This window comes from Cydia strobilella, chromosome Z (assembly GCF_947568885.1).
Source record: "Cydia strobilella chromosome Z, ilCydStro3.1, whole genome shotgun sequence".
Taxonomy (NCBI): domain Eukaryota; kingdom Metazoa; phylum Arthropoda; class Insecta; order Lepidoptera; family Tortricidae; genus Cydia; species Cydia strobilella.
Window position 1 is genome coordinate 3,560,618 of NC_086068.1, and position 26,191 is coordinate 3,586,808.

Sequence of the window (26,191 nt, forward strand, 5' to 3'; positions counted from 1 at the left end):
AAAGATCTTTTATACAGCTATTATTTCTGCAGCTTAATACTGCACAATACGGCATTTTAAATTTAATAAACAATTTTTGTTACATAAACTTACGTGTCACATGAACGTCATTCAAGTATGTAGTTAAGAGGCCGGTGTCGATTTTAGTCGCAAAAATGTAAAATTGATAGATTTAGTCGGTGAAATTTTACACCTTTTGTTACCTAATTGAAATAACAAGTACTGGTTTCTATTAGCACGTCTTCTTATCTTGCCTTTTATATTTTTTTTTAAACAGACTCACTAAATTAGTAATGATTTTTTTTCTGATGGACGTTTAGGTAAACGCGCGTAAAGCACTGATTTTGTCACTCTTATTTGTAAATTTGGTAAAGTTTGGACTGCTAAAAATTGTAAATTTGTATTACACATATTCTGTACTGTAGAGTACGAGGAAATGAAAGTTAAACGAATTAAATTTTCTTTAGAAATTACTTCAAAACAAGTGACAATTTCTCTGAAAATCGACTTAATTTCAACGTAATTTTGATACTTAAACAATCTACAACATTTGCTGAAACTATTTTTATACATCAATTTGTATAATTTATTACCATAATTTTTTGATGAATTTTTAAAAATTACCGGTTACGCACGCTCGCGCCGTCATTATTAAAAGGCAAGATGAGAAGACATGCTAATAGAAACCAATAGTTGTTATTTAGATATTACGAAACAAAACGTGTATAATTTCAACGACTAAATCTATCAATTTTAAATTTATGCTCCAAAATCGACTACGGCCTCTTAACAAAACTACTGATCATAGTCTGTGCATAAAGTGAGTAGTGAGTATTATATTCATACTGATGTGTTTTGCTATGTAATTTAGATGTAAATAGTTGTAAATATGAAATACTGTATTTGACATGTAAAACTATGTTTTATAAAGGAATAAATGAATGAGTCGACCACGACAATATGTACGATACACAGGAACGCCCACTAGCCATCTCTCCGTGCTTCAGGCGATGTTTCGGTCGCTTCTGTAACCAGCGATAAATCTATCATAGTGTCGGTCGTTGCCAATACCTCAATCACCGGCCTAGTGCCAACATTACCTGCATAAACCGGTTCCTAAAAAACGTCCATTAAACTAAACTATCTATCCTTGAGCCACCGGTACGTAATAATCTTTTGTGTGCGCTTTATGACATGTCAATCGAGATTTTCGAATGTGTTTTTAAAATGTACTTGATAATATCTTCAGCGTCAATGATAACTGCAATGATTTCAGCATATCTAATATATTTTGCGTATAATACGATACGGGGTAGCGCTAGTAATTATAACCATCCCGGTGCCTTGCCAAGATGACAATCGTGTGACAGGTGTTATGGAAAGTCGCATGACTATTTTCCTGTTTTCCATCAGCGATTGGTCCTCGACAAAGACTTCAAGTTGGTGACTGCTTCCTGTAGGGTGCACGGAGACACTAACGTACTTATTCCTGTGTACTTCTACCACCTAGAAGGATCTGTGTTGTTGTTTCCAATATACGAGTAATATAATGTCTTTATAATGATACGTATTTGTTTTTAGGGTTCCGTACCTCAAAAGGAAAAAAACGGAACCCTTATAGGATCACTCGTGCGTCTGTCTGTCTGTCCGTCTGTCACAGCCTATTCTCTCCGAAACTACTGGACCAATTAAGTTGAAATTTGGTATACATATGTAAGTTTGTGACCCAAAGACGGACATGTAACGTAAACAAATTAATTTTAAACACAGGGCCACTTTTGGGGGGTAAATGTGAAAATTAAAAAATAAAGTTTTTCAAACTATATCGTGTCACATATCAAATGAAGGAGCTCAGTGTGAGAATGTCAAATATTTTTTTTTTATAATTTTAGGGGAAACAGTTTAGAAATTATTCAAGAAAATAGGCAAAAAATGACCATTCCCCCCCCCCCCCCCCTTATCTCTGAAACTACTGGGTCTAAAATTTTGAAAAAAATACGCAAAATAGATCTTTACCTCTAGATCACAGGAAAACCTATTAGAAATGTGCAGTCAAGCGTGAGTCGGACTTAAATACTTAGTTTTTGATCCGACCTCTACGGGGTTTTTTAAGGCGTTTCACTCACGTTTCACATAAAAAATACATTGTTTTAAATTGTGTAATGTACGGAACCCTTGGAACGCGAGTCCGACTCGCACTTGGCCGGTTTTTTTTTAAATCGTAGTAAGCTCCGAATAAGAGTGACTTGCTGGTTTTTTTGGTTGTTTGCTGATAGTAAACACTAGCTTCCACTTCTGCCTTCTGCCCTGTTTCTTTTAATGCCGCTTCTACATTTTACCATCAGGTGAGATTGCGGTTAAATGTTTGCCTTTTTGTAATATAAAAAAAAACGCAAAAATCACAACCACCCCTAGTGTAAATTTCATTCGATAGTGTGACGTGCGTTCGCGTTTGCGTTTTGTCGATTTTTGTATTGGATTTTGAACAGCGCGCCAAGCGGGACGTTTTGGGAACTTAAAATCCACTCCACATCCACAGTACATCTTTCGTTAAAGTTTTTAGTTTATGAGCGCTGGTGGCCTAGCGGTAAGAGCGTGCGACTTGCAATCCAGAGGTCGCGGGTTCAAACCCCGGCTCGTACCAATGAGTATTTCGGAACTTATGTACGAAATATCATTTGATATTTACCAGTCGCTTTTCGGTGAAGGAAAACATCGTGAGGAAACCGGACTAATCCCGACTAGGCCTAGTTTCCCCTCTGGGTTGGACGGTCAGATGGCAGTCACTTTCGTAAAAACTAGTGCCTACGCCAATTCTTGGGATTAGTTGCCAAGCAGACCCCAGGAGCCGTGGCAAAAAGCCGGGACAACGCGAGGAAGATGATGATGATTTCTTTTGTTGAAGGTTTTAGTTTAGGTACTATCAGAATTGAGTAAACCTTATCTGTTTACATTGCAATATTATTTAAAATGGCAAATTAATTATACATACAGGACGACGAAATAGTATATTACGGAAAAATAATAAAAGATTTTTAATTACACGCTAGCATAACGATCCTACGTGCTCTTTGCTTATTTACTACCTTTCCATTTCGTCACATTTTGTTGATGTTGAATTACTACTTAACTCCGTAATACATGGATACAGTCTAAGGAAAAAAACGTGCCTCGAAAATCAAGAAAATTTGATTCTCTATCAGATGACGCCACTACCTTTGGCCTACTCTCGTATGGCGTTGACGGTTTCGTTTGTTATTTAACAATTTTAACGCATATCTGTGAAAGAACATGGGTCAAAATAATATAAAAATAATTAATGAAAATAAAAAAAATCATTTATCTATATATAAATACATTTTTTGATATTTTTATTTTTAGTTTTAATCGTGTGTACACAATTTACTATTACAGTACCGCTCTATCCTATTATAATCCTCTTTGAAAATACGTAATGTGGTAATCAAGAGATACGGTGGGTGCTTATATATTCCGATTTTGGGGCCACTTCTCATGTTTAACATTGTAGGCCAGACAGGCTTCAGAATATGTGACATTTTCAACCAAAAGGTACCACATTGTCGCTTGTCAATAAGGTTGATTTCAAATTGAAGCTGTATGGAAATCGCGCCTTATTTACAACCGACAATAGAATACCCTTTTGATTGAAAATGTCACATATAAAATATAAACATTAGATCCCAGCAAAAAAAAAAACGCACAAGCACTCAAGTACGTAATCACGAAGGCCAAGTCTATTCGGATCGAAACCCGTTCACAGTAACAGCATATAATTCGCGCATTGTACCTATCAATAGTGGGTCCAGGTAGAACTAGGTCAACCAATCGCTGCATCTCTACCGAAAGGCGCTATGCACATGCAATTTCAACTGTTATATGACGTATGCGCGCAGTGATTGGTTGAATGTGCGCGCGACTATGGAATCCAAGAAACAAGAATCAAATGTTTTATTAGTGATAAACTTAAAACTAAAATTACATTAAATTACATACAGAAGTATAACTAAAACTATAGGAATTTATAACATAGATAGGAGTTAAAGTTTACCACGAAAATGGTCTCGCCTCAGCATAATGCTGACCCGAAAGTCAGCGCTTATCTTCCGGCGGGACCATTTTGGGCCACGATCGCAGCCGTACGACACGGCCCAACCATAAGCTGAACGCAGCCTTTGCAGCAGCGACTAGCGCCATCTTGTCTACTGTCTATGGCAGTACTTGACAATGTCATTATTGACAACAACAAGTGTACAAATGTGGCTATGCCGTACAACGCGATAAAGTATATTTTCAACACACTTGCTCAAAACGACGTTTTTATTCCACCGATTTTTGGCTCATAATCCTAGATATTAAACACGCGTGCTCTTTCAGTGTATTATTCCACTCGTGCTTTTTCATTATATTATCCGACTGAGTTAAGAAGGTAACTGATTGCTAATGATATGCATGGAAAGGGTGCCTTCTTTAATTTTTCGGACTGGCGGGCACCGGTGCGCAGCCCGGCCGGCCCGCCCGCCGCGCCGCCCGCGGCCGGGTCGAGGGGCGGCCGGCAGTATGACAGATGCAACACACAATACTAACTGTTTTAACTATTAAAATTTGATTAATATGAGTATCTTTTTTTTTCTCGCAAGTGTGTTGAAAAACGTCGTATGAAACGCGTGTGCATTGGTTATTACACACATCGGCTTTCTTATTGCGCGCTCGCTCACAGCTCGCGCGCACAATATCGCCTCGTGTGTAATAACCAACTTAGCACACTTGTATCATAATGTACTATTTTAGCTTTCATTCGTTTAAAATTTACTTTTACAACTATATCAGGTGCAGCTATGAGTGAACTGCACTAAACAATTCACCTTTAGTATTTTAAAACGTTTTATCAACTTGTTCTCGCCAGGCCCCTATTCCACCACGGTGACAGGTGCGACATTTGTAATAATCACTATTACTGACGTCACAGGCCTCCATAGGCTACGGTAACCGGTAACTGTAAGAGATCCCTCAAAGGGATAAGTTCGCCTTTGTACATATTATTATTTGTACCAAGTAATTTTTAATATGTAATTTTGTACAATAAAGAGTTTACTACTACTACTAACTCCACATCCACACAGACGAAGTCGCAGGCAAAAGCTAGTACAACATAAATATGACTTATATAGACCGTGATTACCTTTTGTATTATTTGTGAGCTCCCGATATCCCTATCATCATCATTCGGTTGGCCTTGTCCCATTCACTTGGGGTCGGCGCAGCATGTCTTTTTCTTCCATACCTCTCTGTCACCCGTCATCTCATCATTCACCTATACCCCGGTCAATATAAGTCTAGTGAAACTAACCGTGAATCATTCACAACTCTGACATGAATTAAAATCTGCCATAACCACAAGTTTGTAATGTTAATGTCTGTATGATACGATATGTCCATGTTTACCAATAATGGCAAAATATGCAGTAATAGTAGCAAGGCCTTGCATATCCGTTGAGTACGATAACATATAAATATAAACATATCGTGAGATATAGTGCGTACATGCGAGTCTCGTGACTCACTGGAGATAATATTCATCTCCGCATATTTATAACAGTAATAGAATAAGAAATATAAAGTGTATTGTATACAGACATGACAGGAATGTGGTTCGGATGTATACATATAAATAGATATCTGGCATATGGCAAGAGGCCCGATGGGATGTCCTTGGTTCCTTGGAGCTTGGGACGGATGTTGGTGTGGGATGCTACCTGCGTAGACACACTGGCACCGTCCCACCTCCAACGGACTAATGTAAAAGCGGGCGGAGCGGCGGAAAGCGCCGAAATTTTAAAACGTAATAAATATAAGAGCCTCGGTAGAGAGTATCATTTCGTTCCATTTGGAGTTGAAACTCTAGGTCCATGGGGTCCCAGCGCGCATAAGTTGTTTGCAGAAATCGCGAAGCGTCTGGTTGACGTAACTGGTGACCGAAGAGCTGGCGGCTTTCTCGTACAACGTATCAGCATTGCGATACAGCGGGGAAATGCCGCCAGCATCCTTGGTACAATGCCTCAAGGGCCTATTTTAGATTTAAGCTAGTTATTAATTTCGTTTACGTAGTACCACTGTATATATCTTGTATGTAAATAAATTTGTGAATAGATATTGTGGCCCCGAGACAAAAATATGTCCCATAGTTCTTGATTCGCTGACATAAGAGCTATGGGACATATTTTTGAGATGATTCTTGCACCCATATTTTTACACTTAAAATAAATAAATATTATATGACATTCTTACACAGATTTAAGTCCCACGGTAAGCCCAAGGAGGCTTGTATTAAGGCGTCCACTTGACTGTACCTATGTCGGGAGGACATGCTTTATATGTATTTTGTTTCAGAATCATGAGCGTAATTTGACTTCGCTTCGTTCAATGACATTTCCTGACATAGCGTTCATGTAGCCACTTATTAACCTCTTGGGGTTCAATGTCCTCATCATCTCCTAGCCGTTTTCGGCCACAGCCACTACTTTCTACCGCTGAGTGTCGCTGATGTGCTCTCAGGTGACTGACGTAGCCAATTTTTGCAGCAAATGTGCCACACTCGCTGCAGATCAGCACCCGTCCGATGTAATTATATGTGATGGCCACAGGTCACAGGTCGGAGTTGTTTGTTCAATGTCCTAATACTAGTAATACCATGCATTGATTCAAATTCGATTCCCAATTTTCCATCTATGGTGGGGATTCCCTTCTAGAGTATAAATGATGCGATATCACCAGAATTATTAAATTCTGCTGTTCGATTCGATATAAAATACGGAAGAGACAGCAAGACAAGCTCGACATACGGGTTGATGCCAGATAAAACGATTCCAACATTCATTTTGAGCGATTTGTTATTTTTGATTATTTGTCTCATTATAATGAATCTCATTATTTAAAATGTATGTTATTCAAAAGTCCCATTACCCATTACCATTTCCCCATGTCTTGTCCCATAAGTATAAAACTCAATAAAACCTAATTTAAGAACTATACCCGTTTAATAAGCTCTGCCAGGCGTGTCTCACTCCGCAATTTCGTCGCGTCGCTACAAGTACCTGCGGCCGCCTCAATTTTGAGGTTTTGCCGTAGTAATTGCCTGACACCGCTATGGAACGGACGCCTGCACGCGCTAGTAGTCGCGTTTTGTTAGGGAGTGAATCTTCTGTACCTACTACTATTACATGTAAATTCTGTGGCTCTACTCACTTTCATGTCTGTCTACGATATTATAAAATACCGTTACTGCAACAACATGCGCAGAGTGAAACTGTGTCGCGACACCGCCATTGTCATCGATCCACCGCAACAATTGACAACTGTCAACAAAAACTATCGCGTAGCTAAACGATTGTCGGGGCATCCCGTTAAAAACCTAAGACCGGCCAAGTGCGAGTCGGACTCGCGCACAAAGGGTTTCGTACCATTACGCAAAAAACGGCAAAAAAATCACGTTACAACAAACGTGATTTTTTTGCCGCAATTTTTGATAGCGGCAACAGAAATACATCATCTGTGACAGGCGGACAGACAGACAGACAGCGGAGTCTTAGTAATAGGGTACCGTTTTTACCCTTTGGGTACGGAACCCTAAACAGACTTAAATACACAACACAACACATTTAGTGCACTTTTGTTTTTAAAGAGTATTCTGTTTTAATTGGCTGAGAAAGCGAAGATGGGATCTTGTTTTAATTGTATTTGCCTACAAGTTTTTGAAACTTTTTTGGTGATTGGAACCCTTTTTGGAAGCGAATTATTTGGCGGAGCCCCAAATAAAATAAAATAAAATTCGTCACTGTGGACCAGATATATCTATAGAAGAGCTGGTTTTTTTTTCTTATTATTACAAGTATTCTCGCGGAGCCCCAACAGAGGCTTTGCGGAGCCCTAGGGTACCGCGGAGCACACTGAGAATGGCAGACCTACCCAACTAAAAATGATAATTTTATTTGAAACAACACAATCTTAAAATCAACAGATGTTAAACAGGTGACATTATGTTACTGTAAAGGGGCCCACTGACTATCAGTCCGCCGGACGATATCGACCTGTCAGTTAGAACAAAAATTTGACAGTTCCGAACAACTGACAGGCCGATATCGTCCGGCGGACTGATAGTCAGTGGGCCCATTAATAATACCTACTTACTAATTTTCAAGCAGAATTTCTCCCAACGCTCAAATTGATTTGAGGTTTGGTAAAAGTTGTTGACCCGTGTCAAATGTGTTACCGTGTAACAACGCAATAATGTACTTTTAAGTTTATTATTTGTGTAGATGGCAGCACATGCGCCCCTTGTTTATAGGCGCAAAATTTCAATGTCAAGTTCAAGTTAGTCCTTACAACCAGGGATCGGAAGTAACCGGTTTTTGCAAAAACTTCGAAATAACGAATTATTTTATACTCGAAATGTAGGACTCAGTTGTGTTTTTAGGTAACTTAGTTGTGTTATTAGATTGCCAAATTGGAAATGAAATAATTAACAAAGAACGAAAAAATACCGTTTTCCTGCTTACAACGCGCACGCATGTATTAAAGTAGAGGGCAGCATCGCACCTATTTCAATTTAAGTTTTAGATTTTGGCATTTTCTCTGTATCAAAGATAGATATAACTCCGTAATAGATGGATACAGTCTAAGGAAAAAACGTGCCTCGAAAATTACGAAAATTGGCCACTAGTTTTGGCCTACACTCGTATAGAGGGCGTTGACTGTTTCGTTTGTTATTTATAATTTTAACGCATACCAGTGAAAGAACATGGGTCAAAATCATATAATAATAATTAATGCAAATAAAAAAATAATTTATCCATATTTAAATACATTTTAACGTATTTTTTAAATCTTCATTTTAAGTTTTAAAGCATTTCGATAGATGGCAGTGAATTTACAGTGGTTACAAAATTTACTATGACTACCGCTCTATCTTATTATATCCTCATTGTCTGTAGTGATGCACTGGACTTTTTTTTAAGATATGTAAATTAAATGTTATTTGTGCCCAGAATCATGAGCTGATTCCATGCTCCTAGGAAAGGTAGAATGACCCAAAATTTTCATATATTTTACGTACTTTCCATTTCGTTACCGCCGTATTCGGCCGTCCAGAGTGTTTAAAGGTCCGCATGCAATGTCTATAAAAAAATATAATCAAATTTCCCAACATATTTCAAACGAAAAAAAACTCACAACTTTTATAAAAAAAACTAAAGTTATGCCCATATTCCTTGCAGGATTTCTTCCAAGACCAACCTTAGCCTCGATTGTGTATAGATATGTAATGAGTGCAATATTATACTTATATAATAATGAAAAATGTTAAGATTGTATTCCTTTTGTAGTTATAAGCCAATATTCAATTATTCACCACTACCTACTGGGAAGAATAATTATAATGTAAACTGCTACACCCTAGTAGGGTCCATGTTTGTACTTAAGTAGACTTTTAACATCTTTGTAAAATACCATGGTTGCATTGAATAAATGATATGATATGATATGATATGAAAATTGGTAACGGAATGGAAAAATTAAACTTGGGACGCTTTTTTCCTAGTAACGAAGGAGCTATTATCGAAAAAAGTCTAGTGCATCACTACAGAAAAAAATGCCCATTTATACCACAATAGCCTGCACTGTGCACAGTCCCTATTGCATATACAATATGTGTCGTTTTCAAGCAAAAGGTACCACATTGTCGCTTGCCATAAAGACGCTCGGACGGGTTATTCGTATAAAATTACTAGCAAATTTCGTTCTTATGGTAAGCGACAATGTGGTACCTTTTGCTTGGAAACGTCGCATATACCCGTCATCAAAATCCCTAAACTGCATTGCTATTTATTTTAATAATTTGCCAAGCGATTGTTTATTTGCGCAATATGAACATATGAACGTTATGAATCTTATGTACAGTCGCCATCAGATATATCGGAGCGGCCAAGGTGCTCACAAATATCTGAACACGCACTCTAACGCCCTGACAATGAGGGCTAACGCGTATGAATTCGCCGCTAGGGGCGCTAGTGTAGATGGTGGTCTTTTCCATAGTTCGAAATGTCACTTGTCACTTCAATGACTGACAGCTTTTCTATAGTCTTTTGGACCACTATCAACAGAGGCGCCAACTGGTGAGCAAAAAAACGATAGCCCTCATAGAGGCGTGTTCAGATATTTGTGAGCACCTCGGCCGCTCCGATATATCTGATGGCGACTGTACCATCGCCCTGTAAACTGACGATTCGTGAACCTTATTATCTAAGACATACGGCCCACTATTGGTCAATCAAGTGTTGTTTTCAATTAAGGTGACTAACACACTGATAACCGCCTAAGAGAGAACATGCTTTTCGTGGGAATGTTTGGTTTTGCGAATATGTGTGGAAAGACATTAAAATGCATATGCATTGGTTTGTGTTATTGTTTGAATGTATTGTATGCTTAGTCATAGATGTGTTGCTGCTTGGGCTATTGATTCATTAAGAGCAAAAAGGATATAATAGGATAGAGCGGTACTGTCATAGTAAATTTTGTAGCCACAGTAAATTCACTGCCATCTATCGACACACGATTAAAATTAAAGATAAAAATATGATGATGAAATATTTATACATTGATTATTTTTATATTATTTTGACCCATGTTCTTTCACTGATATGCGTTGAAATTGTTAAATACCAAACGAAGGCGCCATCTAATCGAGAATCAAATTTTTCTTGATTATCGAGGCACGTTTTTTCCTTAGACTGTATCCATATTACATCCATCCATCTTTGATTAAGAGCTAAAACATTCTGAAACATTTTATGCCTATTTACGCCGAGCGGAACAGAGAAAATGGTCTGTTGCGTAGACAAACCTTTTGTATGTGTGTTATAGTTTAATCTTTACTACTGCTATGCGAATCCTTTTGATTATCAACAGTCATAATATTGTCTTCGGTTACCGCGATAGTTACTCATGAAATAAAACTATGAAAACGGATTATATCGCGTATATTGAATTTATAATACATCCCGACGTTTCGAACTCTTTACAGCGTTCGTGGTCAACGGGTGACTGAGGAAAAATTACAAAATGCAAAAAATACCCACATATTAAAATAATGAACAATCATAGACTACAAACTTTAAGGCTGGTTGTACATGCAAAATCGGTTCATAAGGCTAGTTATACACTATAATTATTTTTCAAGTAAAGATATATATATATACGCGATAAAAAAAAAAAAAAAAAAAGTGTGTAGTCTATGATTGTTCATTATTTTAATATGTGGGTATTTTTTGCATTTTGTAATTTTTCCTCAGTCACCCGTTGACCACGAACGCTGTAAAGAGTTCGAAACGTCGGGATGTATTATAAATTCAATATACGCGATATAATCCGTTTTCATAGTTTTATTTCATATCAACAGTCATATTCAAAGTAAGGCCCACCGTCGGTTGCTGCTTGACGCAATAAATTTCGGTTAATAACTGGTTATTAACCGGTTTGCATTCCCTAGTTGGCGCAACTGCCCAGCGACGCCATTTAACATAGCGCCGACGATCATAAGACGCTAGTGTGGGGTGGCCCTTATAATAGGGAATATTACGCGAAACTCTGCGTAGGCCACTACCACAATCTGAGGGTCTATCGCGAAACATGAAGATCGAAATTTCGTTATCTCTGTCACTTGCATAAAGAGGCAGATAGCGAATTTCGGCTTCGTTTCCCGGTAGGTCCTCTGTAAACAAACCGCCTTGATGCATCAATGTCATATTTTATTATCTCTGAAAACTGTTAAATGCACAGTATGTTAAGTTACTCTATGGTTTACTAAAGGGGCTAGTGCTGCACTCTGGTGGCAGTAAGCTCTCCTACTTTGTACCTAGTAAGATTTACCACCTGCATGCAATTGTAAGAAACACTATTGACGAAAACATGTTCATTATTTGAGCGAATTCATTTTGTTTTTGCCTTCTACGCATTTCGCCGCTATAATTACTCAACCTCGTATCTGCAACATTCATTTGATGACAAAAACACCCGTATTCCAAATGAAAGAAAAGCGACATTTCCATCAAATGATTGTTGCAGATATGAGGTTGAGTAAGTATAGCGACGATTTGCGATTGATGTAAACTGAAACTTTGAAATTTGCTCAATCATCTCGGTTGAGGCCCGAGGTTTAGTGTCACGCTACATGATTGTATATTTTGCCAACATTGCCTGTCACTATGTCACTTTCGCACTTACATACTTGTTAGAACGTGACAGACATGGTGATAAGGGATAAAAATGCGACCGTGCAAACAAACTGCTTTATATGCTTACGCGATTAAATCTCGTTTAGTAAAATAATGTGAAAATATCTAGACATAAACGCACAAAAGGCCCCAATTAGCTATTAGTCGTTTGTCTTTTTATTTCGAATTTATATTTATAAGAAAGAGATACAACATTAACTGATTGAGGCTTGTAAAGTTTTATGTATAAGGGGGTTAATAATTATACCTATAACCTGATTTGTTGTTCGGTACAGGAAGGCGTGAGCGGCGAATGGAAAGGCGCATGGGTGATGCTGATACGTCGGGTTCTAGTCTACTACACCAGTAAGGAGAGCGGGCTTTGTACCGTCGACCTGAGGAAGACGAGATGTGTCGGTAAGTTACCAGGGCGACATAAACAAGAGGCGATGTGGACGATTCGTAGGATGCTCGTTTACTACACCTTTCGAAGACTACACCAGTACGGAAAGCGGGCCTTGCACCGTTGACCTGAGGAAGACTGGATGTGTAGGTAAGTTACCAGGGCGACATAAACAACAGGCGATGTGGACGATTCGTAGGATGCTCGTTTACTACACCTTTCGAAGACTACACCAGTAGGGAGAGCAGGCTGCACGGTCGAGCTGAGGAAGACGAGATGTGTCGGTAAGTTACCAGGGCGACATAAACAAGAGGCGATGTGGACGATTCGTAGGATGCTCGTTTACTACACCAGTAGGGAGAGCAGGCTTTGCACCGTCGACCTGAGGAAGACGAGATGTGTCGGTAAGTTACCAGGGCGACATAAACAATAAGAGACGATGTGGACTATTCGTAGAATGCTCTTTTACTACACCTTTCAAAGACTACACCAGTACGGAAAGCGGGGCTTGCACCATCGACCTGAGGAAGACTGGATGTGTAGGTAAGTTACTAGGGCGACATAAACAACAGGCGATGTGGACGATTCGTAGAATGCTCGTTTACTACACCTTTCGAAGACTACACCAGTAGGGAGAGCGGTTTTTGCACGGTCGAGCTGAGGAAGACGAGATGTGTCGGTAAGTTTCCAGGGCGACATAAACAAGAGGCGATGTGGACGATTCGTAGGATGCTCGTTTACAACCACCAGTAGGGAGAGCGGGCTTTGCACCGTTGACCCGAGGAAGACGGCGAGATGTCGGTAAGTTACCAGGGCGACATAAACAGCAGGCGATGTGGACGATTCGTAGGATGCTCGTTTACTACACCTTTCGAAGACTACACCAGGTAGGGAGAGCGGGCTCTGCACCGTCGACCTGAGGAAGACCGTATGTCGGTAAGTTACCAGGGCGACATAAACAACAGGCGATGTGGACGATTCGTAGGATGCTCATCTACTTCACTAGTAGGTAAAGCAGGCTTTGCACCGTCGACCTGAGGAAGACCGGATGAGTCGGTAAGTCATACTAATAATCGTGAACCACCAAATATAGAATCTGCTCACAAAATATCACGAGAATCGGCTGAAAAAAGTGATCTGTGGGTGAGCATTGCCTGGACTAGGAAAGGAAAATTTCACTTTTGACGCTTACAGAACAGTATCGTATTGCTGTGATATCTTATAAGCATTGTTCGAATCGGGCCGTCATTCGTGTTTCTCGCTCCCTCTATCAGATATTCAACAAAGACCAGTCATGCGGGAATGACAGCTTACAGACGTTACGTGACTTATCTACCATGATATTCATGATAGGAACCGTCCAGTATCGACACGGTGATATTACGTAAAGGTTTGGTCGTAGAATTTTACGAAATATTAATTTTTAGGGTTCCGTACCTCGAAAGGAAAAATAGGATCACACAAATATAGGTTCACTGTCCGTCCGTCCGTCCGTCTGTCTGTCTGACTGTCAAGACCCTTTATCTCAGGAACGCGTGGAGGAGTCCAGTTGAAATTAAAACCATATACTCAAGTCTGCCCCTTGAAGCTGTGAAAAAATATTTATGCCGAAAAAACGTATATTTCGGCACTCTCAAGGGAATCAAAATTTATAGGGTACTTTCCGTTGACCTAGAACTATGAAATTTGCTGCTGCGTCTAAATTTTGTCGAAATTCATTTAGCTATAACATGAATATGGTGCATCATATCAAAGAAATGAATATAACCTTTTTTGTTAAGAATTGAATAAGGATTATTTCTTTCATTGACACTTCTTTCCTATATTGTATACTTTCCCCAAAAAAATTAAAAAAAAAAACTGTCAACCGGGACATATTTCATGCTAAAGGGGGGGGGGGGGTTGCGTCAGGGGTGGGGAGGGAACGCTAGTGTGCGTAAAGCACCGTACCCAAAGGTATACTACACTCATTTCATGCTGGCTATAATTTGTTTGTCTTCCCCATATGACCGAATCAGTAAGCGAGATTTTGTAAACGAGGTCTTTATATTCACGACAGCCGCAGGCTGGAGGTAATCAAAGACGTGTTTACAACATTGTGTGTAACTCCGGGGGTAAAAATATTACCCCCGGAGTTACACACAATGTTTTTTATCACACTTGCGAAGAAAAAACAAAATTTTAAGCGAATGACATTTCAAACATTCGTCCGCCATATTGTCATTTCTTGACAGGTTAAACATCGAAGGCACACACCTTTGGCATTCAGCCACGATTGAGAATTGTGTAAAAAAATATATTTTAAACGTCTATTTAATTAATCAAATTAATTATTTTTAAACATAAAGAAAAATATTAAATTATAAACGTCAGTATTTTAAAAGTTAAACTCCCGCCGCGTTAATTTTACTGATAACATACTTGGTTTGTATGAATTAGTGACATAATAAAAAACCGGCCAAGTGCGAGTCGGACTCGCGTTCCAAGGGTTCCGTACATTACACAAATTAAACATAGTATTTTTTATGTGAAATGTCTTAAAAAAACCCGTAGGGGTCGGATCAAAAACTAAGTAATTAAGTCCGACTCACGCTTGACTGCACATTTCTAATAGGTTTTCCGGTGATCTATAGGTAAAGATCTATTTTGTGTATTTTTTTCAAAATTTTTGACCTAGTAGTTTCGGAGATCAAGGGGGGGGAATGCTCATTTTTTGCCTATTTTCTTGAATCACTTCTAAACTATTTATCTTAAAATTATTAAAAAATATATTTGAGATTCTCACAATGAGCTCTTTCATTTGATATGTAACACGATATAGTTTGACAAACTTTATTTCTTAATTTTCTCATTTACCCCCCAAAAGTGGCCCCCGTGGGTAAAATTAATTTGTTTACGTTACATGTCCATCTTTGGGTCACAAACTTACATATGTGTACCAAATTTCAACTTAATTGGTCCAGTAGTTTCGGAGAAAATAGGCTGTGACAGACGGACAGACAGACAGACGCACGAGTGATCCTATAAGGGTTCCGTTTTTTCCTTTTGAGGTACGAAACCCTAAAAAGAAAGCTATTTTTTTTTCACAATCCATAACTCCCGCGGGAACAATATAGGCCTTTTTCCTTCGGTACACCCGCATGAAATAAGACCTTTTTCGTCCAAGTGTGATGAAAAAGTGTGTATATTGTCTTAACTAGGTATACACAACTTGTTGTATCAATGATTCTTTGACAACAGTATAGAATTACCAGCAGCTAATTTTAGGCTAACACTAGGAGACCTGTTTTGCTGTTGGGCTCCAGTAAATATTCAATTAAAGTCGTACTGCATTGAATTAAGGTCTCAATTAAACGTCTTATATAGTGAAGTATCCTTTGAACGACCTTTACTCGCTCGCGGAAATGAATGAACACGAAGGTATTTTATAAATAATGTAGTATCACGTAAATATGCTAAATACCTACTCAAGTATGCTTTACCACCAAGTATTAGTGCTAAAACACATAATATATTTACAGTGGAATTTAGACCAATATTTATTTCGGTATGATGACAGAATATAAGTAATAGAACAAAGATGTAGACTAGGTAATGTTGATATATACATTATATTTAGTCATTGTAAGGTGGAATTTAAAAATAATACTGTTTCAGTTAACAATAATAATAAACTAATAAAAAATGTAATGGTTAAACTTTAAAGTACACTCAACGTTAAAATGAAGTTTGAATTTGAAAAATACAATGTGTTTCGGCAGCTAGTTCGTGTCGCCTCTGGTCCTTGAAGCGATTGCTGGTCCATATTTTCTTCGAAAACTTTTCTAAAAGCCTAACATATTTAACTACCTCTAGAATTAACAAAGAAGGTAACGTTAGAATATGTGTCCACAAACTTAGCGACGGCAGTAAATTGTAATTTTTTTTTCTTATTATTTGTTTGTCGTTTTTTTGTTGTTGTTTTTTTTGTTTATTCTCTCATTGTTTCACTAGACTTATATTGACCGGGATATAGACCGTGATTACCTTTTGTATTATTTGTGAGCTCCCGATATTTCGACGCAGTTACATGCATCATGTTCACGGGTGACTGAAGATAGGGTCAATATGAGTCTAGTGAAGCTAACCGTGAATCATTCAAAACTCTCTCATTGTTTGTTTGTCGATACGTTAATGTTAGTCTTAAGTTAGTTATAAGCTTGGTCTACCGAAAATCAGCGCTGCGGCCAGCCGTGGCATTACTTTTTTCGTCCGCTCCTTTTATACACTCTCTTAATATGTTACCTACCATCAGGTGACGTTAATAAATGTATTCTATTCTATAAATAACAGACGAGCTGGCGCGTCAGGGGCCACCCGTGCCATTATCCTTATAATTTTCTTTTGTAGGTATACGCACTTTTATGGCGGTCTTCTTCTTCTTCTTCGTCGTTCCCTCATGACTGAGGATCGTGACCAAGAACTATATCCCTCCATTTAACGCGATCAAGGGCTATGTGGGCTGCCCTCTGCATGGAACCACATGTTTGTCTAATGGAATCCGACCATCTTGCCGGGGCTCTTCCTCTAGCGCGCTTGCCTTCAACTTGCCCCAGTATGATGTCACGTTCGAGGCTGTGGTGCGGCGATCGTATTATGTATGTTGTGTTTTTTTATGGCGGTAGGGCAGAGTTAATGATGAGTAAATAATCTAGTCATCGTGCGATTTATTAGGAACCGGTAAACCAGTTTATTGGCGAGTCAATGCGTCACTCTTTGAGTCAGCGCTCTGGTGACCTGTGCGCGAACTTTACCCGTGCGAATACGACACCTTGGTATTCTGATCTGTGACGTCACGCGTCGGAAGTCACTATTGGCCGCTAAAGTATCAATACTGCAATGGGGGCTATCGTTTTTTTGCTCACCAGTTGGCGCCTCTGTTGATGGTGGTCCAAAAGACTAAAGAACAGCTGTCAGTCATTGAAGTGACAAGTGACATTTGACATTTCGAACTATGGAAAAGACCACCATCTACACTAGCGCCCCTAGCGGCGAATTCATACGCGTTAGCCCTCATTATTTGATTACCACAATCGATCTTTAGTCTTAATTAAAACGATTGTTTTAATATTCGCTTGTTTATGGGCATTTTCATTTAAAAGTGTACCATTAACTTTTTTACGGAAATTCATCAACTTTTGGGTTATTTACTTTATCGATAGTACTCAGAATCACGAGGACTATCGATAAAAAAAAATTGTCCCCAAAAAAATTACAGTTTTGTAACGCATTTTCACATACATTTTGTACGGACCGTTACAAAACTAACACCCAAAAGTATGAAAAATTGGGGACACTTTTTTTCTTTGTCTTATTCAATAGTACTCGTGATTCTGAGTCTAAATAACCCAAAAATTTATGATTTGTCGAAAAAAGTATAAATGGTACTAATACCAGAAGCGTCTTTTAAACGCGAGATTAAGAAAAGAAATATGTCTTCGTGAGACCTTTCACAGATGATGTATTTCTGTTGCCGCTATAACAACTAATACTAAAAAGTACGTAACCCTCTTGGCCGGTTTTTAGGGTTCCGTACTCAAAGGGTAAAAACGGGACCCTATTACCAAAGATATAACTCCGTAATAGATGGATACAGTCTAAGGAAAAAACGTGCCTCGAAAATCACGAAAATTTGATTCTCGATCAGATGGCGCCACTAGCTTTAGCCTACTCTCGTATAGAGGGCGTTGACGGTTTCGTTTGTTATTTATAATTGTAACGCATATCAGTGAAAGAACATGGGTCAAATTCATATAAAAATAATTAATGCAAATGAATTTATAATTTATCCATATTTAAATACATTTTAACGTATTTTTATAAATCTTCAATTTTAGTTTTAAAGTATGTCGATAATAGATGGCAGAGAATTTACAGTGGTTACAAAATTTACTATGACAGTACCGCTCTATCTTATTATATCCTCTTTGCTATTACTAAGACTCCGCTGTCCGTCTGTCTGTCTGTCACCAGGCTATATCTCATGAACCGCGATAGCTAGACAGTTGAAATTTTCACAGATGATGTATTTCTGTTGCCGCTACAACAAAAAAAGTACGGAACCCTCGGTGCGCGAGTCCGACTAGCACTTGGCCGGTTTTTTATATAAAAATCACTTATTATTGATGAGTTACTGGGGCATTTTCTATGAAAAGGGACCTTACTGTCGTTGGCGGTTACGCCGCACAGCGTCGCGCGGCATTGTATTTATATCGGAGCATCGTTTATAATGGCGTAAGTGCTATCGACAATATTTTTATAGAAAATACCACCACTAATTATTGTCATGTCTGCCAGTGACTCAAGATGCAGACGAGGAGATGAAACAAGTGATGCCGACGGACGGTAGCGGGAACCTGCTCATGGATTGTCCCCACGCCACCATCTACCTGCGCTTCCCCACCGAGAGAGATCTCAAGGTTAGTCAGCCACCAAGGGCCTGACAGCTGACACTCTTTGAGAGAAAGATAGTCTTATTGCTATTCCTATTAGAGGAAAGAGAAAATAGTGCCATGCTTTGTCTTTATCACCGACCGGGCATTTGTTCATGGTCGGGTTATGGCATCATAGCAAGGCGATGGCGAAATACCGAAATTTATAAGAGTGTAAGAGAAAAAGGATTATGCTGCCTACATGAATATGTCTTTCTCTTACCCCTGGCCACCTAGACTTTTGGTGCGGTGTGGAAGAAGGGGTGGGGGTGATCACGCCCCCCCCCTTAAGTCAAAATTTTTACTTTCTTAAATCAATTTCTGAGTCAAAAGGAGCAACTCTGCAAAAGAAAATTCCATCATTATATCATTATCATTTGCCGTACACCACGGACTATAATTGAAAAAAAAAAAAAAAACATTTCTATTAAAGTTGGCATCAACATGAACAAAGAACATTACAAAGTTTCACAGTTAAATTGACACAGAAATCAGTAAGACAATACTATTGTTATATTACAGGGATGGCGATACATGGTAAAATTAGCTGCTCACAACAACGGAGCTCAGATACACCATCAACAGTTAACCAAGGAGGATGTTCCGGCCATCGTGGACAAGTGCCTAAGCTTCATATATGCACATGGTTAGTATTGGGTTGTGAACTCTCCAATTCGCGGATTTATTTTCCCCTCGGGTGGCAAAGCAATATTGTAAATTATCGCGCCGTTGCGGTACTTCCATACAAGCCCAAAAGCCGGGCTTGCCTTAGTTGCCTTACCGAAATTACGTGGTGATAAGATTTTAAACCGCGCGCGAAAATAACCCCTATTATTAATTAATCTCAAGCCACAGCGCTCGGACCGCGGCGCGAGCTTGTTGCAAATTTTTGCCGTGGCGCCACTTCCGCGCGAAAGAAATCAGTCGCAGGACTTTTAGGATATGCTTAGTTTAGCTATCCTGCTCGCACTCGTCGGCTTGCAACCGGGCTTGCTTTTTCGTCCCGCTCAATTTACAATGTAACTATTGGGAACTGCACACCGACTGAACGCGAACTGCGACGTCGGCGTGCAGTTCCCATACAAGTTGCAGTCGGGTTGCAGTCCGTCTGTACCGGCCCTAAATAGATACCTGTTGAAATCCAGTATATAATTTTTGCACACTAGTAAATAATAAAGTTAATAAACTTCTAAGGGAGCGTTTAAATATTACGTAACGATTTTCATCACATGATCCTTAAGGGTGGTATTCCACTTCTCCAAGATCCTCGTCCAATGTGTATTTGCTTGCATTTTGCTTAATAAAATGTGAGACACAATGCACATTGGACAAAGACTGTAAAAGTGGTATTTTCTATGAAAAGGGACCTTATTGTCAATGGCGCTTACGCCATTATTAACGATGCTCCGATATAAATACAATGCCGCGCGACGCTGTGCGGCGTAAGCGCCATCGACATTAAGATCCCTTTTCATACAAAATGCCCCAAATATTTGGTAAAATTTGGCGTGTCATGTGTTTAAAAATTAAGGAAATAAAGGTTTTTTTCTTTGTCAACAGGCAGCCTATCGGAGGGCATATACCGGCGCGCAGGCAGCAACGTAGTGTTATCAGAACTCCTGGCCCGGTTCCGTAGGGACGCGTGGTCGGTGCAGCTGAGTCCGGGCACGCATTCCGAACACGATGTGGCTGGCGTCCTGAAGAGGTTCTTTAGGGATCTGCCCGAGCCGCTCATGTCGCAGGCTAAGCGGGAGGCAATGCTGGCTGCATTAGGTAACTATAGCCCGGGGTTCCGTACCCAAAGGGTAAAAACGGGACCCTATTACTAAGACTCCACTGTCCGTCTGTCATCAGACTGTATCTCATGAACCGTGATAGCTAGACAGTTGAAATTTTCACAGATTATTTATTTCTGTTGCCGCTATAATAACAAATACTAATAACAGAATAATATAAATATTTAAATGGGGATCCCATACAACAAACGTGATTGTTTTGCTGTTTTTTTCCGTAATGGTGCGGAACCCTTCGTGCGCGAGTCCGACTCGCACTTGGCCGGTTTTTTAACTTTGGGGAAATGCGTTTATGCATGCCACCGGGCCCGTGGGAGCCAGGAGCGATGAATGACTAACCAGTGGTAGGACTACCGTCTAAAACCACCAACGAATGCCGACTCCGCCTTGTAGAGGAGCGCCGCAGGATCACCCAGGTAGGAAAGTGACGTCAGCGACGTCATAATGAAGTCATTTATACGTCATAATGACGTCATTTATACGTCATAATGACGTCATTTATACGTCATAATGAAGTAACGGACGTCATAATAACGTATAAATGTTACCTGGGCACTATCAGCAATCGACTGTTTTTAGGGTTCCGTACCCAAAGGGTAAAAACGGGACCCTATTACTTAGACTCCACTGTCCGTCTGTCTGTCACCAGGCTGTATCTCATGAACCGTGATAACTAGACAGTTGAATTTTTCACAGATGATGTATTTTTGTTGCCGCTATAACAACAAATACTAAAAAATACGGACTCGCACTTGACTGGTTTTATTTTATTCCGTAGACTAATATGACATTTCATGTGTTGCCAGTTTTTTACGTCTTATAAATAGTGCTACAACCGGTACTAACCGAAAATAAACTATTTGGAGGTACTTATATATACAAGACGAGAAAACTCATTTTTATGTACCTACATACAGAATATTCTCATAAATGTATTGACAGTGCACTGTCATTATGTCAATTTCCTTAAATTTATCACTTAGTCGAAGCATAGAGTAACTTATAATAGAGCGGTACTGTCATAATAAATTTTGTAACCCCAGTAAATTCACTGCCATCTGTCGACACACCTTAAAACTAAAAATGAAGATTTATAAACATACGATAAAATGTATTTAAATATAGATAAATGATTTTTTTTATTTGCATTAATTATTTTTATGATTTTGACCCATTTTCTTTCACTGATATGCGTTAAAATTGTTAAATAACAAACGTAACCGTCAACGCCATCTATACGACAGTCGGCCAAAACTAGTAGCGCCCTCTGAACGAGAATCAAATTTTCTTGATTTTCGAGGCACGTTTTTTTCCTTAGACTGTATCCATCTATTACGGAGTTATATCTATCTTTGGTCGAAGTATTGATAAATTCACCGTTTCCAGAACAAGACGATCCGGCGGCTCGCAACACCATCTACCGCCGGGTGATGTCCTCTCTCCCGATGGTAGCAAGAAACACGGCGCGCAAGCTATTCGCCCACTTACACTTTCTACACAGTATGGCGCACGCTAACAAAATGAGCGCAGAGAACCTTGCGTCTGTATGGGCGCCTACTTTAATGCCAGCTGCTTTGGTAAGTACCATAGAGTAACTTATACTAGAGCGGTACTGTCATAGTAAATTTTGTAACCCCAGTAAATTCACTGCCATCTGTCGACACACTTTAAAACTAAAAATAAATATTTTTAAAAATACGATAGAATGTATTTAGATATGGATAAATGATTTTTTTTATTTGCATTAATTATTTTAATGATTTTGACCCATGTTCTTTCACTGATATGCGTTAAAATTGTTAAATAACAAACGAAACCGTCAACGCCATCTATACGACAGTAGGCCAAAGCTAGTAGCGCCCTCTGAACGAGAATCAAATTTTCTTGATTTTCGAGGCACGTATTTTCCTTAGACTGTATCCATCTATTACGGAGTTTCTTTGGTACTAATATGCGCGGAAACAGACATTGTGTGATGTACGGAACCCTTAAAACGCTAGTCCGTCTCGCACTTGACCGGTTTTTTTATCATATATGTATATATATATAAAAAAATCAAAAATATTTTATTATATTTAAGTACATAGGACAAATAAATACATATACATTTTTACCTCTAAATGAAATAAATAACTTATAAAACTTAAAAATTGAAACTAAAAATAAATAAAACTAATCTTAAAATATTTTTATCTAAAGTACATAGGACAAATACATATACATTTTTACCTCTAAATTAAATAACTAACTTATAAAACTTAAAATTTTGAAACTAAAAATAAATAAAACTAATCTTAAAATATTTTTATCTAAAGTACATAGGACAAATACATATACATTTTTACCTCTAAATTAAATAACTAACTTATAAAACTTAAAAATTGAAACTATAAATAAATAAAACGAATCTTAAAATATTTTTATCTAAAGTACATAGGACAAATACATATACATTTTTACCTCTAAATTAAATAACTAACTTATAAAACTTAAAAATTGAAACTAAAAATAAATAAAACTAATCTTAAAATATTTTTATCTAAAGTAATAGTACCTACCTAGTGACACTCTTTGAAATTATCAGTGACATGTAATAAGTTCTACACTAAGGCCATTTAGATAGTCGATAAAAAAAAAACATTTACGCTCTACTGAAAAGAAATGTCAGTGCGACAAGATAACGGGGGTATAGTGATAATAAGAGCCCAATAATGGCGGCGTCGGCAATGAATCTTCATACAACATTGCCGGCCTAGGCCCCGGCTAACCCCGGCAACTGCATACGGCTCTTTGGAGTTGTAATTGCGGCTCTGCAAGACACCACTTAGGGCTTAGACCACTCGAATCAAGTTTTATAGGCCCTTGTGATTCCTGAAACCTATGATGTAGTTGGTCAAACTAATTGACAGAAAATAAGAACAAAAAAAAACTATAGGGTGCGTTGGGATAAGATTGAAGGGTTTTTTATGAGGGGTAAGATTTAAGTAACTTTTCAGTCGTCCGTAATGCTTTGGCATACGGTTTTTTTTTGTCTTATCCCTCATAAAAAAACCCTACAATCTTACCCCAACGCACCCTACTCATACTTTTCTTTTGGGTGCTAGTACTAGTGTAAGACAAAGATAGTATGATTCTCTCTGTCTATGTTTGAAATGAGACAATCCTTTAACAAACTATATCTAGTAACTGCGGTTGGGTCTTCTCTTCCAGCGTTCGCCGACCACTGGCCTAAAAAAAATCACTAGCCTAGGACCACGTTTTTCCGAACAAAAGATTAGACAATGTAAATTCTCTGCCACGAGTGTCACAACATGGGCAGTTATCGAGAATTTAGTATGTAAATATAAATCTAAATGTATTTTAAAATTAGTTTTTTTTTATTTTGAAATTACTATTTTAGTTTTAGCAAAGAGGATATAATAGAGTTACGGAGTTATATCTATCTTTGATTTTAGTTATATTCGGAGTTATTTTTTTAGTATAAATGTAATGTTTTGTCCACAGACCAGTAACACCCTGAACACATCCTGGTATTCCAAAGAGGTCTACGTAGTCCGCGACCTGATAGCCAACTACGAGGCCGTATGGGAGCCGACCGAGGCCGAAAAACGACGCGAGGGGGCCGTTCGAAGAGTGCTGATGAGGGTGCTTAGCAACAGAGCGCCTTCTGCGCCGAAGGCGGCTGGTGATTTGAAGGCGTGGATCTATGTGAAGGATCGGACGACGTGCTATCAAGTCTCGGTGGGTACGAGGCCGTGTAGGGGCCGAGCGAGGCCGAATAACGGCGAGAGGGTGCCGTACGACGACTGCTTATGCTTAGTAAGAAGATGGTCAAAACTTCGAGTCACACCTAATGGGTCCACCCTCAAACCATAGAGTAACTTATACTAGAGCGGTACTGTCATAGTAAATTTTGTAACCACACTAAATTCACTGCCATCTATTGACACACTTTAAAACTAAAAATGAAGATTTATAAAAATACGATAAAATGTATTTAAATATGGATAAATGATTTTTTTTTATTTGCATTAATTATTTTTATGATTTTGATCCATGTTCTTTCACTGATGCGTTAAAATTGTTAAATAACAAACGAAACCGTCAACTCCATCTATACGACAGTAGGCCAAAGCTGGTAGCGCTCTCTGATCGAGAATCAAATTTTCTTGATTTTCGAGGCACGTTTTTTCCTTAGTCTGTATCCATCTATTACGGATCTATATCTATCTTTGCTCAAACTAACTCGTCCATCTATTGCTCACTTTCGATAATCTACGATCGATCGAATCGATATGAATCGCGAATATAAAATGTCATGTTTTTACCATAGCAGGGAATATTAGAATGCTGAAAATCATATTTTGTAAGTGTAAATATGCGTATTAAATTAATTAAAAGTATATCTATTTTTTATTAAAAAAATTTTTTTTGCAATAATTACGTGTCTATGACAACAGTTCTAAGAAAATTGTCAACATCCCTATTCCAATATTTACAAAATTCTACGTTCAGGTACTTTGTTTTGTAGGTAACGACTACAAATATTTACAGATACGTATTACAGATATGAACAATCGGCTTTCAAAATAATTATAATAAAAAAAACGGGTCTCTATTGTTTCCCATATAGTTTTAAGTCATAATGTTTGTCCATATTCTCATTAGTCATAATTTGGTTTTTCTCAGAAGCGCGTAACTTTTCAGGTTGCCATAAAACAAACCTAACCTAACCTATCTATAGGATAACCTGAGGAAAATCGCGAAAAGTTAACGGTTTCAGAATTATGACTAATGATAATATGACAATCAATAATTATGACTTTCAATAATTATGTCAAACAAAGGGACCCCTGACAAAACACTTCTCCCACAGCATAGAGTAACCTTATACTAGAGCGGTACTGTCATATTAAATTTTGTAACCCCAGTAAATTCACTGCCATCTGTCGACACACTTTAAAACTAAAAATAAATATTTATAAAAATACGATAAAATGTATTTAAATATGGATAAATGATTTTTTTTATTTGCATTAATTATTTTTATGATTTTGACCCATGTTCTTTCACTGATATACGTTAAAATTGTTAAATAACAAACGAAACCGTCAACGCCATCTATACGACAGTAAGCCAAAGCTAGTAGCGCCCTCTGAACGAGAATCAAATTTTCTTGATTTTCGAGGCACGTTTTTTTCCTTAGACTGTCCATCTATTACGGAGTTATATCTATCTTTG

General features: G+C 38.4%; 1 protein-coding gene across 1 annotated transcript in view; it reads left to right on the forward strand.

The window, feature by feature from the left end:
* The window catches only part of LOC134754540 (arf-GAP with Rho-GAP domain, ANK repeat and PH domain-containing protein 2), a 43,294-nt gene that overhangs the window by 12,423 nt on the left and 4,680 nt on the right, over window positions 1-26,191 (forward strand). Inside the window, exons 3-8 of the mRNA XM_063690840.1 lie at window positions 12,581-12,701; window positions 19,024-19,145; window positions 19,680-19,803; window positions 20,718-20,930; window positions 22,337-22,527; window positions 24,455-24,691. Of these exons, the coding sequence (XP_063546910.1) occupies window positions 12,581-12,701; window positions 19,024-19,145; window positions 19,680-19,803; window positions 20,718-20,930; window positions 22,337-22,527; window positions 24,455-24,691 (1,008 nt within the window). The remainder of the gene's footprint in view (window positions 1-12,580; window positions 12,702-19,023; window positions 19,146-19,679; window positions 19,804-20,717; window positions 20,931-22,336; window positions 22,528-24,454; window positions 24,692-26,191) is intronic.